At 40.7% G+C, this 19,172-nt stretch overlaps 1 protein-coding gene across 3 annotated transcripts; it reads left to right on the forward strand.

Annotated features, from left to right (window-relative positions):
* The first annotated feature begins 530 nt into the window (after window positions 1-530).
* Window positions 531-18,935, forward strand: inca1 (inhibitor of CDK, cyclin A1 interacting protein 1). Of its 3 annotated transcripts, none has more exons than XM_008123810.3 (7): window positions 531-668; window positions 2,814-2,894; window positions 7,669-7,767; window positions 10,961-11,003; window positions 14,342-14,562; window positions 16,482-16,659; window positions 17,759-18,935. In XM_008123810.3, exons 2-7 carry the CDS (start codon window positions 2,854-2,856, stop codon window positions 17,951-17,953), a joined length of 777 nt encoding a protein of 258 aa, XP_008122017.2. In that variant the 5' UTR covers window positions 531-668; window positions 2,814-2,853; the 3' UTR covers window positions 17,954-18,935. The 3 variants fall into 3 exon arrangements, with proteins under 3 accessions (XP_008122017.2, XP_008122018.2, XP_062839849.1); XM_008123811.3 differs by lacking the exon at window positions 531-668 and adding an exon at window positions 675-891; XM_062983779.1 differs by lacking the exon at window positions 531-668 and adding an exon at window positions 2,162-2,428.
* The last annotated feature ends 237 nt before the right edge of the window (window positions 18,936-19,172 follow it).

Genomic DNA, 19,172 nt, shown 5'->3' on the forward strand with positions numbered 1-19,172 from the left:
GAAATAAATAAGCACTTTGCATTGTTTTAAACTTTGTACATTGTATTTTATGACTATTTTATGACTGTTTTAGGATTGTTTTAACTGTTTTAATCATTTTAGTTTATTGTATATCAGTGTAACGGCATCAATTGCCACTTGTAAGCCGCCCTGAGTCCCCTCGGGTGAGAAGGGCGGGGTATAAATAATTGAAATAATAATAATAATAATAATAATAATAATAATAATAATAATAATGGTGCATCCAGAGCAAACTTGCCCAACAAAACAAACTTTAACTGGCGGTTAACCTGTCATGATGTTAGTTGTAGTTAATCCACAACTGTATGCATTTTGTACAATTAAAGCATCGGCTTTTTCAAATAACCCGGGCAATGCCAGGGACCCAAGATAGACTCCACTGCCTCCATTTTCCCTCATTATCGCTCTCACCATTTTCCCGCTTTTTCCTCCCGGCGGCCATTTTCAAACCATGTTACCACACCAGAGCTTGAAAGCAGGCAGCCGCATAGCAATCTGGGAAATGTAGTTTAGGGCAGGGCCTTTTCCAATGCTGACCAACAGGGGTCCTCGCCTTCTCAAACTACATTTCCCAGATTGCACAGCTTCCCGCTTTCAAGCTCTGGTGAGATAAGGTCTCCCTTTAACATTAGAGTTAATCTCCTGAGGTAATTTTGGGAAATCTGGGAGGGAAATCACCACAAAAACTTCCCAAAATGGAGGGTGTTTGTAACTGAAATCTATAAGGGATGTTTCAACAACAAAATATGCTTCAAATCAATGGGAAACACACGCTTTATTTGGCACAAACAATAGTTTCCCTGCCATTTGCAATTGTTGCCTAAGTCGCATTACTATGAGGAGAAATGCCACAGAAAGGACACCACAATGGTGAGGGAAAGAAATGTTGATATTTGTCGTGTGTGTCTTTCACACACACACAACGTTAGTTTTGATTGTGGGAAACAAAGGGAAAAGTGAGGTCAAAAAGTCTATGAGGCAAGGCGATGCTAGCACACAAGGCACAAAATGGTGTCTGTTTAAAAATGACACCTTTCTCTCAAAAGGACGTCTCTCTCAAAAGAATATCCACACAATCTGCTTTGAACTGGATTATATGAGTCCACACACTGCCGTATAATCAAGCTCAAAGCAGATAATCTGGTGCTAGGGGTAGAGAATGCACGTACAGTAGAGTCTCATTTATCCAACATTCGCTTATCCAACATTCTGGATTATCCAACTCATTTTTGTAGTCAATGTTTTCAATACATTGTGATATTTTTGTGCTAAATTAGTAAATACAGTAATTACTACATAGCATTACTGCCTATTGAACTACTTTTTCTGTCAAATGTGTTGTATAACATGATGTTTTGGTGCTTAATTAGTAAAATCATAACCTAATTTGATGTTTAATATGCTTCTTCTTAATCTCTCCTTATTATCCAACATATTCGCTTATCCAACATTCTGCCGGCCCGTTTATGTTGGATAAGTGAGACTCTACTGTATGTTAATTGCTGTAATATGTTTCATACATATGTCTGTCTATGTTTGATGTTTTTATAGTTGTAATTGTTTTAATCTACAGTTGTATGCTTTTTATTTAAATATGTGATATATTTTTATATATACAGAATGTTGGATGAGCGAATATGTTGGATAATAAGGAGGCATTAAGGAAAAGCCTATTAAACATCAAATTAGGTTACGATTTTACAAATTAAGTACCAAAACATCATGTTATACAACAAATTTGACAGTTCAATACGCAGTAATGCTACGTAGTAATTACTGTACAGTAGAGTCTCGCTTATCCAACATAAACGGGCTGGCAGAACCTTGGATAAGCGACTATGTTGAATAATAAGAGATTAAGGAAAAGCCTATTAAACATCAAATTAGGTTATGATTTTACAAATTAAGTGCCAAAACATCATGTTATACAACAAATTTGACAGAAAAAGTAGTTCAATACACAGTAATGCCATGTAGTAATTACTGTATTTACGAATTTAGCACCAAAATATCATGATGTATTGAAAACATTGACTACAAAAATGCGTTGGATAACCCAGAACGTTGGATAAGTGAGACTCTACTGTATTTACAAATTTAGCACCAAAATATCACGATGTATTGAAAACATCGACTACAAAAATGTGTTGGATAATCCAGAACGTTGGATAAGTGAGATTCTACTGTATGTAAGACATTGAATTTTGCCATTTATTATGTTATAAACCACTTTGAGTCCCCCCAAGGGTGAGAAAAGCGGTATAGAAATGCAGTTGATAATAATAATAATAATAATAATAATAATCTGGATTTTATATGGCAGTGTGGGAGGGGGCTCAGAGGCCATCTTGTCTCAATAGCTCCATTTTAATTTGTGTTAAATGAGCTGAAAGAAGGCAGGTTTAAGGTGAGGAGTTAAGTAGGAACGAAGCGGCCTTCGGAAGCCTGCCATTTAAGCATGAATTTTAAACTCGTGCCCTGTGTTTTTAATCTCTGTCCTGTGTATGTGATATGTATTTTATATAAATACATTTCAATATGTATCTTTGATAGAACCCCATTTTAATATAGAATTTTTGCAATATTATGTGTGTGTTGATGTTGCTGTGACCCTCGTTGAACCACGAGAAGAGGCGGGTAAGAAATTAAATAATAATAATAATAATAACAACAACAACAACTTGGGAAGTGTTCAACTTGTGATTTTGTGATACGAAATCCAGCGTATACATCTTGTTTGCTGTGTCATACTATGTCTTTGTGTCAATAATAATGTTCTTTCTTTGTTTTAGAGCCACAAAATAAAAGGTGAAAAGCACAAGTCTTTGCAAGATGAACGAAGCAGAAGACACTCCTCTGATACCCTTTGCAAAGTAAGTATCTTCTTCCACTCAATATGGTAGATACAAAGATATTTTGACTTGTTTATATATAGAGATATAGATCAGCCTAACGGCTGTTAGGAATTGTGGGAATTGAAGTCCAAAACACCTGAACAGCCAAAGTTTGCCCATGCCTGATAAAGATAGATAAGAAGAGAAGAACTGGCTATGGAACACACAATTCAACTTTTTGACAATTTTGAGGAGTTTTTAACCATTCATGGGAATGCGTCAATAGGTTTATAGCCATATTTAGGAGGCATTTTGATCACTGTGCCAGCAATTAGAAACCCCTGCATATGAGACAGCAGTTCTGTCCTTCTACACTGCCATACAAAATCCTTTGTGAGTTAGCATATGGAGAGGAATGAAAGTAGATTACCATCGACTTTACATTGTGACGATGCTGATAATAGATAATTTAAATAATAATAATAATAATAATTTTATTTTTGTACCCCACCTCCATCTCCCCAAAGGGATTTGGGGCGGCTAACATGGGGCCATGCCCAGATAGTTACAATAAAACAAAATAAAATACTTATTTAATACATTTCCTCAAAAAAAAAAAAAGAAGAAGAAGAAGATAAAAACACATCAAAATAAAAACATAATAATACACAATAACATAGTAAGAATAAAATAGTAACAATAGTATAATTAGGCATAATATAAATATGGAGATTTGCATTTATATTTTTATATGTATTTTAAATTGTGCAATTTTTGTCCTGTATGATATGTTTTATACTATATGTTTGATATTTTGTGACTGTTTACTTTGTTTGTGAATTTGTTTATTATGTTTGTATCGGCATTGAATGTTTGCCATATTTTTGGAAGCTGCCCTTAGTCCTCTTGGGGATATTAATAATAATAATAACAATAATAATAATAAATAATAATTATAATTATATTAATAATATTAATAATTATTATGATGACCATTATTATCTGCTTTGAACTGGATTGCATGACAGTGTCGATTCATATAATCCAGTTCAAAGCAGGGTAATGTAGATTATCTGCTTTGTTCATCTGAATTATATGGCAGTGTAGAAAGGGTCTGGATTATCTGCTATGATTGGTTGCGTGCTGCAAGCCAAGTTTTTTTTAACTTTGTGTTTTTAAATACATTACAGCAGTACCCTTGGTTTCGCTTCTGATACGATAAATAAAATAAAATCTGCTATGATTTTTTTATGTTTTAATGGATTTAAACTGTGAATTTTAATGTTATTATGTTTAATTCTGTTTGAATGTTTGCATAGTTGTATATTTTGAATTATGAGGTCATACTTTTAATTGTGAACTGCTTTGAGGGCCCTTCCAGACCATCCCTATATCCCAGGATCTGATCCCAGGTTTTCTGCTTCAGACTGGAGTATATGAGTCCCCACTGCCAGATAATCTGGGATATACAGAAAACCTGGAATCAGATCCTGAGATATAGAACCTGTCTGGAAATGTCCTGAGTCTCCTTTGGAAGAGATAAAGCAGGGTATTGTACATAATGATGATGATGATACTGATAAAATAGCAATGTTCTAAACATGAGCCCATAGGCAGAAGTCACCAGCAGGTGGCAGAGAGAAACTGGAGTTGTGAGAATTTAGAAGTTTGTGTCTTTCAACATCCTACACAGGACACATGTGGCCAAACAACCTCAGGATGTGGTCAAGATGGGAGAGTCTGTAATAAAAAAAAAGAGTAGAAAAGTTAGGAGAGGCTGCAAAACTTTGCTTTTGCTCGAACAATTGGGAAGGGGTCTCCTTCTGCAGAGTCATTTGAGTGCAAATTACTTTGCATTCCGAACTACTTTTGCAGCAATGGAAGTAAGCAGAGAGAGAAAATGGGAGGAGGACAGGGAGATTCGGGCCCCATCTACACAACCACATAATGTAATTTGAAACTGCATTATATGATTAGTGTATTATTATTATTACACTGTGTAACACAACTGTTGTTCCTGGGTTATAAATGTCATTTCCTCATTGTTAAAACACAGTTATTAAACTGCAAAAACATACAGCCTTCCACACAGCTAAATATAAAATCCTCATTGAACTGAATTATATGGCAGTATAGACTGCAATGATCCAGTTCACTGCAGATATTGTGGATCATCAAGTCTCAACCAATTCAACCTGGTTTGTGGCAGCCACAAAAATGAAATTGATGGAGTATAACCACTACTTTCAGAGTAAGGGCCACACAATTAAACAGAAAATAACACTTTCAAACCAGGAACAGATCATTTTTCAGGTTTTGTTGCTATTATTATTATTATTATTATTATTATTGACACAAAGACATAGTATGACACAGTAAACCAGATCTATATGCTGGATTTCGTATCACAAAATCACAATTATTATTAAGTCAAACACTTCCCAAGTATTTAGGATTGTGTGATGTATTTTCGGATGATGCGCACAGATCCCAGTCAGGTGGTCTTTTGCAACTGACAGATCGAAATTTTGTCAATGTCTATTGTTTCCAAATGCCGGATGAGATCTCTTGGCACAGCACCCAGTGTGCCCATCACCACTGGGACCACCTGTACTGGTTTCTGCCAGAGTCTTTGCAGGTCAATCTTGAGGTCCTGATAGCGGCTGAGTTTTTCCTGTTGTTTTTCGTCAATTTGGCTGTCACCTGGGATGACGACATCAAACCTTTTTCTTTTCCACGACTGTGAGTTCTGGTATGTTGTGTTCCAGAATTTTGTCAGTCTGGATTCGAAAGTCCCACAGTATCTTTGCGTGCTCATTTTCCACTCCCTTTGCAGGTTTGTGATCCCACCTGTTCTTTACTGCTGGCAGATAATACTTGTGACATAAGTTCCAGTGAATAATTTGGGCCACGTAGTTGTGCCTTTGTTTGTAGTCTGTGTGATTTTCTTACAGCAGCTGAGGATATGATCAATAGTTTTGTCAGCTTCCTTGCACAGTCTGCATTTTGGGTCACTGACTGATTTTTCGAGCTTAGCCTTAATTGCATTTGTTCTGATGGCTTGCTCCTGGGCTGCAAAACTCAGGCATCATCATCATTATTATTATATGTCATACTTTATCTCCCTAAAAAGAGATGTAAGGCAGATAATACAAAGAACAATATAATATACCATTTAAAACCTTACAAAACCCATACAAATGCTAAAATAGGATCAAAGCATTTTAAAAGTAATTGGGGAAATGGGATGACAAAAGGTTAACTGAGGTTGGATCTAGGATCCCTTCCACACAGCTCTATGAAATCCTTATTGAACTAGATTATATGGCAGTGTGGTCTCAGATAATCCAGTTCAAAGCAGATATCGTAGATTACCTTCTTGATACTACCTCACTTTCATATATTAATGATGGTAGTATACTGTATTTTGTATTTTAATTGCAATTGAATTATTTAATTCTTCATTTTATCTGATTGTTGTGTTGACACTGTTTTTAGTTATGGATATCTGTTTTAACTTGTTATGTTTTGTTTCTGTTTTGGGCTGGCCCCATTTTAGCCGCCCCAAGTCCCTTCGGGGAGATGGTGGCGGGATAGAAAAATAAAGTATTATTATTATTATTATTATTATTATTATTATTATTATTATTATATTCTGGGTTATATGGCTGTGTTGGGGGGGCCCTTTGTCTGCCAAATTGAGACAGATCAGGAGTATAGCAGCTAAACCCTTAACAGACTCCTTTTCCCCATAGGAATAACATTATTTTTTTAAAGTTAGGATGCTATTCTATTTTTAAACTCTTCTTGATAAACCTGTGAAAAGCTACCTTCCCTACTGTGACAGTTCTTCATAGATCTTGCATTCAATGTTCTTTCCTAAACTAAATGCGTCCAACTGCGTATCAATTCAGAACCCTTTGCCTGCCCCTCTCCCTCAGAAAAAGAGAAAGAGAACCTAAAAATGGCTATAGCAGCCTAAGAGTTTTTCCAGATGGGAATATAAATATGTTTATTCAATACTAGTTTTCAGAGTCATGTTCTGCTTCCTCTATGAACTTCGTGCCCCATAAAAAGGACTCCGGGGTGGGAAGGTAAAATATACATTCAAATGGCAAATACCACCCATGCAAACCACAAAGATTAAATATTAATTTGTTAACTTCAAAGAACACTCGGAGGAAGAAGGAAATTGGCAAAGGCTGCAGGAACGGCAAGCCAGAGCCCATCCTCCGAGCAATAAATTAATTGCAATGCCTTCCCTCTAGATCTCTAGAGCCTGGAGAGAACTGCTTATCCGTGTGTGAAATGGTGGATTGATCATATTAGGCAAATCTCTTTTCTTGGCATTCTTTGCGTAAACTATTCTCTTCCTAGGAGCCAAAACTATGAAATGGAGGCTATCATACTTCAGACAATGTGAAATTACTGGTTTCTCAATTTTCTTATGTGTTGTAGGGCAGGCATGGGCCAACTTTGGCCCTCCAGGTGTTTTGGACTTCAACTCCCACAATTCCTAGCAGCCTACCATCCGGTAGGCTGCTAGGAATTGTGGGAGTTGAAGTCCAAAACACCTGGAGGGGCGAAGTTGGCCCATGCCTGAGATTTGAACACCTAACGTGGCTAGGATGCCATCCTTTGGTATCATGGTCTGAAATATAAACAGCTGAGCACCGTAGGTCCTTGTTGGCTTATGGTGATGACCTTAATTTCATGGAGTTTTCTTAGGTCAGGAATGCCCTTGCATTGAACTGTATTCATGCTGGACTCTGCTTATGTGCAATATTCAGGTGCTTCCTCTCCTTTTTCCCAGGCAGTCCAAGATGGTCAGCCGGTCCCTTCCAGAGGCAAAGGCTCCTAATGTTGACTACTCCAAGAGAGAGTTTTGGGACTGGCTCAGCCAGCAACCAAGGTAAACTGCATTGCAAAAGTCATTCTTCAGTTTTCCTTTTCCTTTTCTAGTCCAAAAGGTCACATAAAAACAGCAGGTGGTTGATGATGGCAGCATGGGATTGCCCTCAGTACTTCTTCAGAAATGTTCAGGCAATTCCCACTACTAGGTAACAAACAAATCAACAAGTTGGTTGGTTGATGGCTGACAAGAAGGATGGCCATCTGCGGATACTTTGTGCTTTCCTGCATGGCGGGTGGTTGGACTAGATGGCTCATGTGGTCTCTTGCAACTCTATTCTTGTATGATTCTAAGTTAGTTCAGGTAAATGTGTTTGCAGGTTCCAAAGAGCCCTGTTCAGTACTGGGTTTAATAGAATCATAGATGTGGCCTCTTCCAGCTCTATGATTCTGCACCTGGAAGTTCAGCCTTTGATATTCTGGAACCCTCACAGACATCTTTGGCTTGTGAGGAAGAGGAAGCAGACTTGTTTCCTGCTACTTGGAGCAATGGGTTCAAATAGCAGGAAAGGAGGCCCCACCTGAACATTAGGAAACTACCTGACCTTAAGAAGAGCTGTTCAGCAGTTGAACCCTCTGCCTCAGAGTCTGGTAGAAGTGCCTTCCCTGAAGGCTTTTAAACACAGGCTGGATTGGCATCTGTCAAGGAGCCTTTGGTTGTGTTTTTCCTGCATAATGGCAGAAGGGGGTTGGACTAGATGGCCTTTGGGGTCAAGGAGGAGGGTGGGCCTTTCCGATGGCTGCACCCATGCTCTAGAATTTCCTTGCTAGACTGGGTCCATCCTTGCTGTCTTTCTGTACCCAGGGATGCAAGTTTTTATTTCACTGGCATTTGAGGAACTCACATTTTAATAAAGGCAGGACTTCTAATAGGGTTCCATGCTATTTGGCATACACCAGGCTTCCCAAAATGCCTCAAGGAAATTCCTGTAGATTGACTCTCTTTCTATGGACTCAGTCAATCAATCTGTCTATCTATTTGCACATATCTACACCATGCATGTAAATAAGGGGGAATAGTCAATAGTGTAATTTCAGTCTAATAACATTAAGGTTTAATGACCAGAGAAGTCAAGGGGATAAGGAAAGGTTTAAAGAGGGAACAGTATATATATATATATATATATATATATATATATATATATATATACATGTGTGTGTGTGTTTATGTATGTATGCATACACACAAACACACACACACATATACACATACACACACAAGCATTTGTAATATATAATGGTAGAAATCACTGAGCGTACAAAAAATATGGTGAAGTGGCATCGTGTCAGTTCATCGTGTTGATCTGGGCAGAGAAGGCGAGGTTTCTGTAAAAAAATAATTGTATTGCTGCGCAGTTGCTTAGTTGCAGCTTCCTGTTTCTTTCTTGTTGGTTTTTAACATCAATAATGGAGAAGGAAGTGACCCAAACAGGACAATGCAAATAGTACTGATGGATTTCCAGTTGCAAGAAAGCCAATGCAGCAGCGAACATAACAAGCTGAATACTGTGATGGTACAAAAGAAGCATGTGTTGCCATCCTGGTTGCTTTCCAAGAACAGGAGAAGCCATTTTCAATAGAATAACCACAAACATCTGACTTCCCTGATAAGTGCCTTAGAATAGAAAACCACTGAGCATATTCGCACCTACAGCTTGCAGGAGAAATGTGTCATCCATGGCCTTCATGGGTCACACAGAACAATGACGTTTCCCTCTCATTCAGTGGAAGCCTATCCTTGGCCAAGGCCCTCTTCCGCAGCTGAAATAATGAACCTGCGAGTAACAATAGCCCTAGAACAAAAGATACAAAGGCATAGGGAACAAATCAGACCCAAATGCCTGCCTCTGTGCTATTTCAGGTCCATACGATTGAATCTATAATAATGTGAGTGTGTGTGTTGTGCAGTTTATTAGCCTGTAATTCCCCCAGCATCTCAGTTCTCTTCTCTGACTTGCATTTTAAATGCACTACGTGTATTGATTAGCTGCCCCAGTGCTGTGTTGTTTGTGTTATCGGTTTGTGGTTTTGCAAGTGACCTCTATGAGCAATATAATTGGCACTTTATGTGCCTGGGAATTCCCTCATTCCCTGCCACTTCTACCCAAATGGCTCCTACAGCATTAGATAACACTTCGTACATCTGATAAATTGCTGTTCCCGTGAATTCATTTATATTCCGTATTTTCCCTAACGCAAGACTCAAGGTCAACATGGAACCAGATGAAAGGCATCAGTAAAAATGTACAAAAATGTATTACTTTAAACTGTCCAAATTATTATAACTATGGCCCCTTCTATGCTGCCAATTAATCCAGATTATCAAATTAAATAATCTAAATTATCATCCTTGAGCTGGATTATATGTGGCCCCTTCCACACAACTGAATAAAATCCCACATTATCCGCTTTGAACTGGAATATATGGCAGTGTGGACTCAGATAACCCAGTTAAAAGCAGATGTTGTGGGATTTTCTGCCTTGATATTCTGGGATATAGGGCTGTGTGGAAGGGCCCTAAATCTACATTGCCATATAATCCAGTTCAAAGAAAATAATCTGGATTTTACATGGTGGTGTATAAGAGGCCAATTTTTAAAATAACCCTATTTAAAAGGTCAATGGGTAAAAGACAATAGGTAAAGATTAAAGGTTTTTCCCTGACATTAAGTCTAGTCATGTCCGACTCTGGGGGTAGGTGCTCATCTCAATTTCTAAGCTGAAGAGCCGGCGCTGTCCATAGTCACCTCCAAGGTTATGTGGCCGGCATGACTGCATGGAGCGCCATTACCTTTCTGGAGCGGTGCCTATTGATCTACTCACATTTGCATGCTTTCAAAATTGGCAGAAGCTGCAGCAGGTGATCATCCTGCTCCTCATATTTGAACCGCTGACCTTTCGGTCAGCAAGTTCAGTAGCTCAGCGGTTTAACTCACTGCGCCACCTATAGCAGCCTATTAAAGATCAATAACTTCCCAGAGACCCACTGATCCAAAAAGCCTTCTGAACATTCTTCAAGACAGTAGTCCAGTTCACAAGAACAAATGTTAGTTTTCATAATGTCAGTAGTCTCCTTTGCATGTTTACAGCAAGACACGGTATTAAGCCTTTCCCACTCCAGGTACAAATCTGATATCTGTGAAGTTTTGAAATAAAACCCCAGCTGTACTTAGCTGAGCCCATTTATCTTGCAGCTCTCCTTGGATGGAAGAATACCAGGAGGCACCCTCCCTGCTGGTAGGTTTTTCATGGACAGCATGAGATTATGTGTTTCTCTCCTGCGGAACGAATGCCTCTTGTTAAACTAGGAAAATGCAAATCCTGTAGAATGGGTCTCTGTGTGCCTCTCTTTCTCTGCTTGTGCCAGCCTCATTTGTGTTGTCAAAGGCTTTCATGACCGGGATCACAGGGTTGTGTGTTTTCCGGGCTGTCTGGCAATGTTCCAGAAGTACGCTCTCCTGACGTTTTGCCCACATCTATGGCAGGCATCCTCAGGCCCTTTCCTTTTCCCCCTCAGCCGCTCAGGGGGGAAAGGAAGGGGCCTGAGGCTGTGAGGATGCCTTCCATAGATGTGGGCAAAACGTCAGGAGAGAATACTTCTGGAACATGGCCAGACATCCCAGAAAACACACAACAACCCAGCCTCATTTGTTTTATGGAACCAGATAACTTTCGAAGTGTGAAGCGAGGTTAACACGTGCTTATGAAAAGAAGGGAAGTGATGATTTCCCCTGGAAGAATGTCAGTAGGCTTCAGGCTAGTTACACAGGGAGAGAGGTAACAGCGCATTATGCGCGTAGAATGGGCGTTTCAATACCGTTTTCCATTTCCTTCACTCTCAGCTCAAGAAAGCTCCTCAGAAAGTCAGGAAATGGTATTAAAAAGCTGACGCATGTCCCTGAAAAGACCATCAAATGGTGCCCACCTCTTGGGATCATGCCCATGCATGGTAGAGGGCAATGAACTGAGGAGGATGTGCTGTCAGCATGCTGCACGCATTCACACCACAGCTGACAATGCCACAACACACCCCTTGCCACGGTGGCACAGCCTGGCCTTTTGAATATGCCATTCCAAAAGGAGCCCATTTCCCAAGCTCTGGTTCCACCAGGCTGGCAAAAAGTGCAATGCCACATGTCAGGGTATGTTCTGTTCCACCAGATTTATATATTTTGTACCTGCTGTTTACCCTGTTTCCCTGAAAATAAGACATCTCCTGAGTCCCTCTGGGGAGAGAGGGCAGTCTAGAAATAAAGTTTTATTATTTTTATTATTACTAGTAGAGGTTTTGCTGAATTGCTAAATATAAGGCCTCCTCCGAAAGTAAGACCTAGCAAAGTTTTGTTGGGAAGCACGCCCACCAAACAGGACACCAGAGCAAGCAGGATTGGTAATTGTACGTACCATAGATTGTTGTACATGGAAATAATGGTAGTAACTGGGAATTCTTGATAGGATTCACAGTTAGTCTGGTTACTACTGTACGGTATATAATAAATGTCCATTTTTTTGTTTAACAATAAATGTGAATTTTTCTTCATGGAAAAATAAGACACCCCTTGAAAATTAGACCTAGCTCATCTTTGCTTATCCACTATTGCTTATCCACCTTGCTTATCCACTATTGCAACCTCATTGTTTTTAATTTGATGTTTTAATTCTGTGTTGTGTTTTTTCGCCTATTGTGTATATTTTATTACTGGTTTTTGTTGTTGTCCTTTGATGTTTCATATTTTATCATCGCTTGTATTTTGATTTTGCTGTAAGCCGCCCCGAGTCCCCTTCGGGGGAGATGGAGGCGGGATATAAATAAACCTATTGTTGTTGTTATTATTATTATTATTATTATTATTATTATTATTATTATTATTATCATCATCATCTTTGGGAGCAAAAAACAATATAAGACACTGCCTTATTTTCAGGGAAATATTGTATCTTGCATTTCATCAGTGCAGTTGTTTTTTTGAGAGACCTTGTTCCCCGTCCTTCAGGTGTGAACTCGGTTTCATTGAATAGATTCCAATTTGCAAATGTTTTAGGGGAGGTGGGAGATAAAGAGTTTTTCCTCTCATTTCCTGACACCAGCAGCTGTGTATAATCAGGTTATTTATGGGTACAGACTGTATCCATCTTCTCTATCAGAACAGCTTTCTGATTGCCACTCCTCCCTCCTCCTTAAAAATAATTATTCCTCTTGCAGAGAAGCAGGTGGGCCTTGTACTTGAAATAAAAATACTTTTTCCGAACTGGGGAAGATGGCTTGAAGTTGTTTTTTTTTGGGGGGGGGTATTTTCCCCCCTCTTCGCTTTGCTCCTCCAGATTAATTATTTCTGCCTGGTGTGCCTCTTGAAGTGTTTTGATTTCTCTGCATTTAGCTCAGTGATGGTTGCTAATTAGGGAGATGTGGCAGGCTGAGTGGGGCTGAGCTCATTGGGACGAGAGATGGCAATTCGGGAAAGGAAGGCAGGGCTCCACACCTTTCAGGGGTCGTATTCACTGAAGCTAAATCAGGCATGGGCAAACTTTGGCCCCCCAGGTGTTTTGGACTTCAACTCCCACCATTCCTCACAGCCTCAGGCCCTTTCCTTTTCCCCCTCAGCCACTTAAGCTCAATGGTAAAGTGGGCAAGAAATATAGGCAGACCGATTCGACTAGAAGAATGGGAAGAAATTTGGAAGAATAAAATGAAATATACATACGCCTCAGACCTCAGGGAAAATTGGCTGAAGATGCTCCACCGCTGGTATATTACACCAGAGAAAGTTGGACTGATATATAAAAATGCAAACAATAAATGTTGGAAGTGTAAGGTGAAGGAAGGTTCATACTTTCGTATGAGGTGGACTTGTGAGGTCACAAAGAGCTTTTGGAAAAACATCCATAAAGAATGTCAAAGAATTCTTTAAAAAGACTTCAGTATGAAACCCGAGTACTATTTACTGGGAATGTTGGATAAAGAAACTTGGCGATTCCAATGAAGAAAAGTTATTTATTTTCTTTGCCACAGCAGCAAGAATGATCTTTGCAAAAAGATGGAAGACAGATGTGGTACCAGATATAAAGGACTGGCTATTGAAAATTATGGAAATAAAAGATATGGATAAACTAACATTTTTATTAAAGGAAAATGTTGGCAGAGGACTAAAAATGACGGACTGGTCACCTCTTGAAGAATACATTAAGAGAAAATAAGGATTCGAAAGGGAAAGAAACAACATTTATTTTATTTCTTTTAACTGGGAGAGATAAACAGATTAAAGAAATAAAAACGGAAGGAAAAAGAAGTCACAAACAATAACCTTTTTATTTTATTTTAGTATTTTAGTATTTTTAATTGTTTTTTCTCATTTTTCTTTTTTTTCTTTTCCTACTTTTCTTTATTCACTTAATGTCCCCCCACTTTTTATGTAGTTGCTTCTTTAATAAAAAACTTTGAGGGGGGAAAAGGAATGGTGGGAGTTGAAGTCCAAAACACCTGGGGGGCCAATGTTTGCCCATGCCTGTCCTTGAAGCTGTCAAACCAAGACCAGCCTCTAATTCTGTGCTCAGCTCTGCTCTCCTTTCCGCTCCAGACCTCCGGCCGCACGGCACAAAGACCCAGCAGCAGTGACCAGGCTGAGTCTGGCCCGCTCACCTGGCAGGTGATCCCAGCTCTCCAGAAGCTCCCGTCCCCCAAGGAGCTCTTCTGGAAGAAGAAAAAGGGGCAGAAGCGGAAGAGCTTCGAGAATGCCAGGGCCCTGTCGGTGTTTTGCCACCTGGAGGAGCTGAAGAGGAGGCAGAGCAGCATCGATGAGTAGGTGTCTTTTGACATTCTTGGGAGACCCAGGTACATATGTGTGCATGCAAGCAAACAGAGACACACATACACTGTAGACATACTTTCATGAATACTTTTCGAAGCTTAAAAACTTTCTTTAATTTGTTTTCAGTGTGGCAAATTGCTATCAGGCACTTTCAGAGAAAGAAGTAAGCACACAGATCCAATATATATTGATTACACAAAGGGGAACATTTATTTATTTTATTTATCTATTTCCATCATTTCTACCCCGCCCTTCTTACCCAAGGCGACTCAGGGCGGCTTACAAAAATGACAATTAATGGCAACACACCAATATACAATAAAATAAAACATTAATACAGTTAAAACATTTAAATAGTATCATAATATACAATAAACAAATTAAAACAGTGCGAAATGCTTGTGCCATTCATACAACATACACTTTTACTCAACATTCACTCCACATACATTCATTCACATCCATACTCACCACCTTCTCCATTCGGGCCATCTTGGAAGGAGGATGGATTTGCTACACTTTGGAATAGAAAATGTGTCTTTTTATGTAGTAATTTTTGTACTGTTGTTGTTCTTGGTTGTTTGACAACTGGTTTTTCAGCTAAGTCTCCTTCTAGGTAAAGGTAAAAGTTTTCCCCTGACATTTAAGTCTAGTCGTGCCCGATTCTGGGGGTTGGTTCTCATCTCCATTTCTAAGCCAAAGAGCTGGCGTTGTCCATAGACACCTCTAAGGTCATGTGGCCGGCATGACTGCATGAAACGCCGTTACTTTCCCACCGGAGCGGTACCTATTGATCTACTCACATCTTCATGTTTTCAAACTGCTAGGTTGGCAGAAGCTGGGACTTACAGCGGGTGCTCACTCCACTCACCGCATTCTAATCTGCGACCTTTCGGTCCGCAAGTTCAGCAGCTCAGCGCTTTAACTCACTGCACCACCAGAGGCTCCAAGGCCCCTTCTACACTATTCTTATATCCCAGGATCTGATTATATGAGTCTCCACTGCCATATAATTTGGGACAAGCAGATAATCTGAGATCAGATCCTGGGATTTAAGGACAGTGTCCAGGAATCCATGGCCATTAAATGTGGGATCTTATTGCTGCAATTGTGTGATGTGGGAGGACCTTTAAGCAAATGGCATCTTCCAACATTGAAGACAATGCCTTGAGGTACAGAGGATGGCAAAAATCAGCCTCTCTTTTTGGCTTTAAAGGCCTATAACCGAGCTGTACTTGTGGGGGGCTACAAGGCATGGGAGCACTAATGACACTGAAGATTTGCTTTATGTTGAGAAATATATGAGCTGGTGCAAATATAGAAAGCGAAATTATCCTCAGGCATAGCATGCCAAACTGAGATGATAATGGCTTTTCTGTTTCATTTGTGCGTGGGGTGGTGGGTGGGTGTGTATTGCCATGGAAACTTCCACCAACGATAGGCAGCCTGTTTATTGTTGTTAAATGCCTTCCAGTTGACTCTTGGTGACCCCCTCCTAGGGCTTTCTTGGCCAAATCTGTTACTGAGAGGGAGTTTGCTGCCATGAACTTCCCACTCTGGCTACAGAGAGAAGGGCACGACTTGCCCAAAATCTCCCCGTGGGTTTGCATGGCAGAGTGGCATATCATTTTAAATAGCGTGCCCTGGCACTTGTGCACATAATGACTGCAACAGATGCAGTCGCTGGGCTGAGGGTTTTATCTTCCCAGGAACAGAATATTTCCCTCTGAATGCTGGGAATATGTTTTCCTGGACCAGAAGGCCCTCCCTCGAGGAAACGTGCCAACGTCAGCCAAGTAAAAACAACAGCCAAGCAGCCATTCTGGTTCAGGAAACACACACACAAATAATCTGGAAAGGCCTTAAATGTTAGTTTTAAACTGCCACACCTGCTTTTCCTTGTTTCCAGGCTGAAGAAGGCCACGTGGGGAGTGTGTCTGCCCAAGGCATTGCGTGAAGGGGAAGAGGTGCCCGACCCCCTCGCAAGAGCCGTTCCCCATGAAAGCCCACTCAGATCATTCAGCATGCCCATGTCCACTCGCTTCTACGAAGAGCGCTCATTGGGGGACAGATACTGCCATGCACAGGTAAATAAGGGCTTCCGGATCCAGGAACACAGCAGGCCCAGCCCTTCTCAGCTCATGGGCTGACTCAGAGGGAAGATTGCCTGCCAGTTGCAAGATTCTGTGTTTTGATATGAAGGGCATCCTCTATACAGCTGTGGGGAGCTTAATGCTTCATGCATTATGCTCAGTGACATCCCCAGAGTTCACCCCAAATAGAAGCAAGACTTGGAAGGCACCTCAAGGGCCATCTAGTCCAATCTTATATACTGTACAGCTAAAGCACTGCTGAAAGATGCCAATCCAGCCTCTGACCTCCAGAGATGGCAGCCCCTTCTACATTGCCATATAAAATAATAATATAATAATAATAATTTTATTCTTGTACCCCGCCTCTATCTCCCCGCAGGGACTCAGGGCGGCTTGCAAATGCAAAAGAGTATACATATAAAAACATCAAATACCAAATTATTTGGTAGCTGCTTTGAACTGGATTATATGGCAGTGTAGACTGGTCCATGAGGTCACAAAGAGTCAGAAGCAGCTGAACGAATAAACAACAAACAGATTCATATAATTCAGTATAAAGCAGATAATGTGGATTAACAAGTTTCATAATCTGGATTACAGTGTTTTAATTTTAATATGTATACATTATTTTAGTAGTTATACACTATTTTAAATCCTTATCAACCAATTGTGTGTTGATAAATCGCCTCCTTCTCCTCCCGTTGCCGCCTGGGCTCCTTTTCTCTCCCTTTGGCTTCTCCTTCCTCCCTTCCTTAGGCTGTAAATTGTAATTTTTTATAATAGTCTTTTAGAGTTTATTGAAAAACTGCGTAACAGCTAATCCGCGAGAAGTGAACCGCGAAGTAGTGAGGGAACACTGTATATGGCAGTGTAGAAGGGGTCGGAGAGTCCACTGCCCTTCAAGGGATGTAATTCCATCATCCAGACCAGGCTTGGGCAAAATTTGGCCCTCCAGGTGTTTTGGACTAACAGCCAGTAGGCTGTTAGGAATGATGGGAGTTGGTGCAAAACACCTGGAGGGAGGGCTGAAGTTTGCCCATGCCTGTTCTAAGGGGAAACCTGTCTCTGATGAAGTCTCAAATCCTTGTTTCAGCTCCTGTATCCCGAGTGGAACCCCTCCGCCAGGGAGCAGCTGGAGATCTCTCGGGAGAGCCCCGTGGTCTCCTACACCATGGCCACCCACCAGAGAGGCCCACGGGCCACAGTGGGGGTGGCCGCATGCCAGATGGACCCGCAGGAGGAGGAAGAGGAGGACTTTTGGAGGCTCCGGCTGCAGTCTGAGGAATGATGGGCTGAGAGCAAAGGGTATTCTTGCTCTGTACACGAAGGCACAAAGAAAAGAGACAGAGTGGGCCAAATCAGCTGGGCCAAAGCAGGCATGTCTCTTCCACTCCCTCCATTGTGACTCCTCCTGTTGCTTTCTAGTTTGTGTTATTTTTTGCAACAAACATTATGGTGCATGTGCTCTCTCTTTCACACACACAGAGATTGACTTTCTCCCCCTTTGTGCTGGCAATAAGCCCTTGATTGTGGGATGCACAAAAAGAAAAGGGAAGGGGAGAGGGAAGAAAGAAAGCCATTGCCAGGGGAAACTTGGGGAGGGTTTCCATAGTAATAGGGTACCAGCAGAAGCAGAGAGGGGGCTGGCTGGCGTGGGCTTGGGCGTTATTCCCCCTCCTTCCCCGACGTTAGACATTGATTTGGCAAAGGAGAAAGGTCCCCAAAGTCCTGGCATCTTTTTAAAAGGATCGGCAACTTACAACAAACCAGTTTTCAGTTCCAAAGAATTAATATACAGCCCACTCATAGAAGTGGGAGTAAGCAAGCGAAATTACAATATGCTCTCCTTTCTTTCACATTAAGGGGGGGGGGGGGGCTTTTATCAAGCACCACTGAACTTGTAGAACGCAATGAACACTGCTGGGAGCTACAGTAGCACTTCATATGGGTCCCAGCCCTATTTTAAACCCTCAATTCTGGACACTTTCAAGAAAGGTTTTAAATGTTAGTTATTGGAGGCGGCTGCGGGAGTTAGTGGTGCGGTTTCAGAGGCTCCCAGGCCAAGCAACACGAGCATGGAATATACTGAAGCCCCATGTTTGGCCGCAGCAGCTTTATTTTAATATTAAAGGGAGAATATATTAAGACATAGCTTGTGTTGACATAGTTTGCATTCAAGTGATGTTCATGCTCTACAATGGAGGTAGGAAGCAGGGTTCTTTGTTCTGTTAGTGTTTCAGCTGTTTTATTAAATGCACAGTGTGACCATTTTTGTGGAAACCTGGTTGTTTTGTTACTAAAATGTTGAGACGCTCAGTTGTGTCCCTTCTGAAAAACAACCCCCAAAACCCTAGGGCCACCTCGGCTCTCCCTCCTGGTATTTTGGACCGAAACAGCCGATAGGAATTTCATCATATGCTCGCCTCTAAGATTCTGATGTGGGGCAAGATAGGAATATTTACTGTGATCAATTAATTGTTTTTAGATACCAGAGAGATGGCTTCTTC

This window comes from Anolis carolinensis, chromosome 6 (assembly GCF_035594765.1).
Source record: "Anolis carolinensis isolate JA03-04 chromosome 6, rAnoCar3.1.pri, whole genome shotgun sequence".
NCBI classification, from domain to species: domain Eukaryota; kingdom Metazoa; phylum Chordata; class Lepidosauria; order Squamata; family Dactyloidae; genus Anolis; species Anolis carolinensis.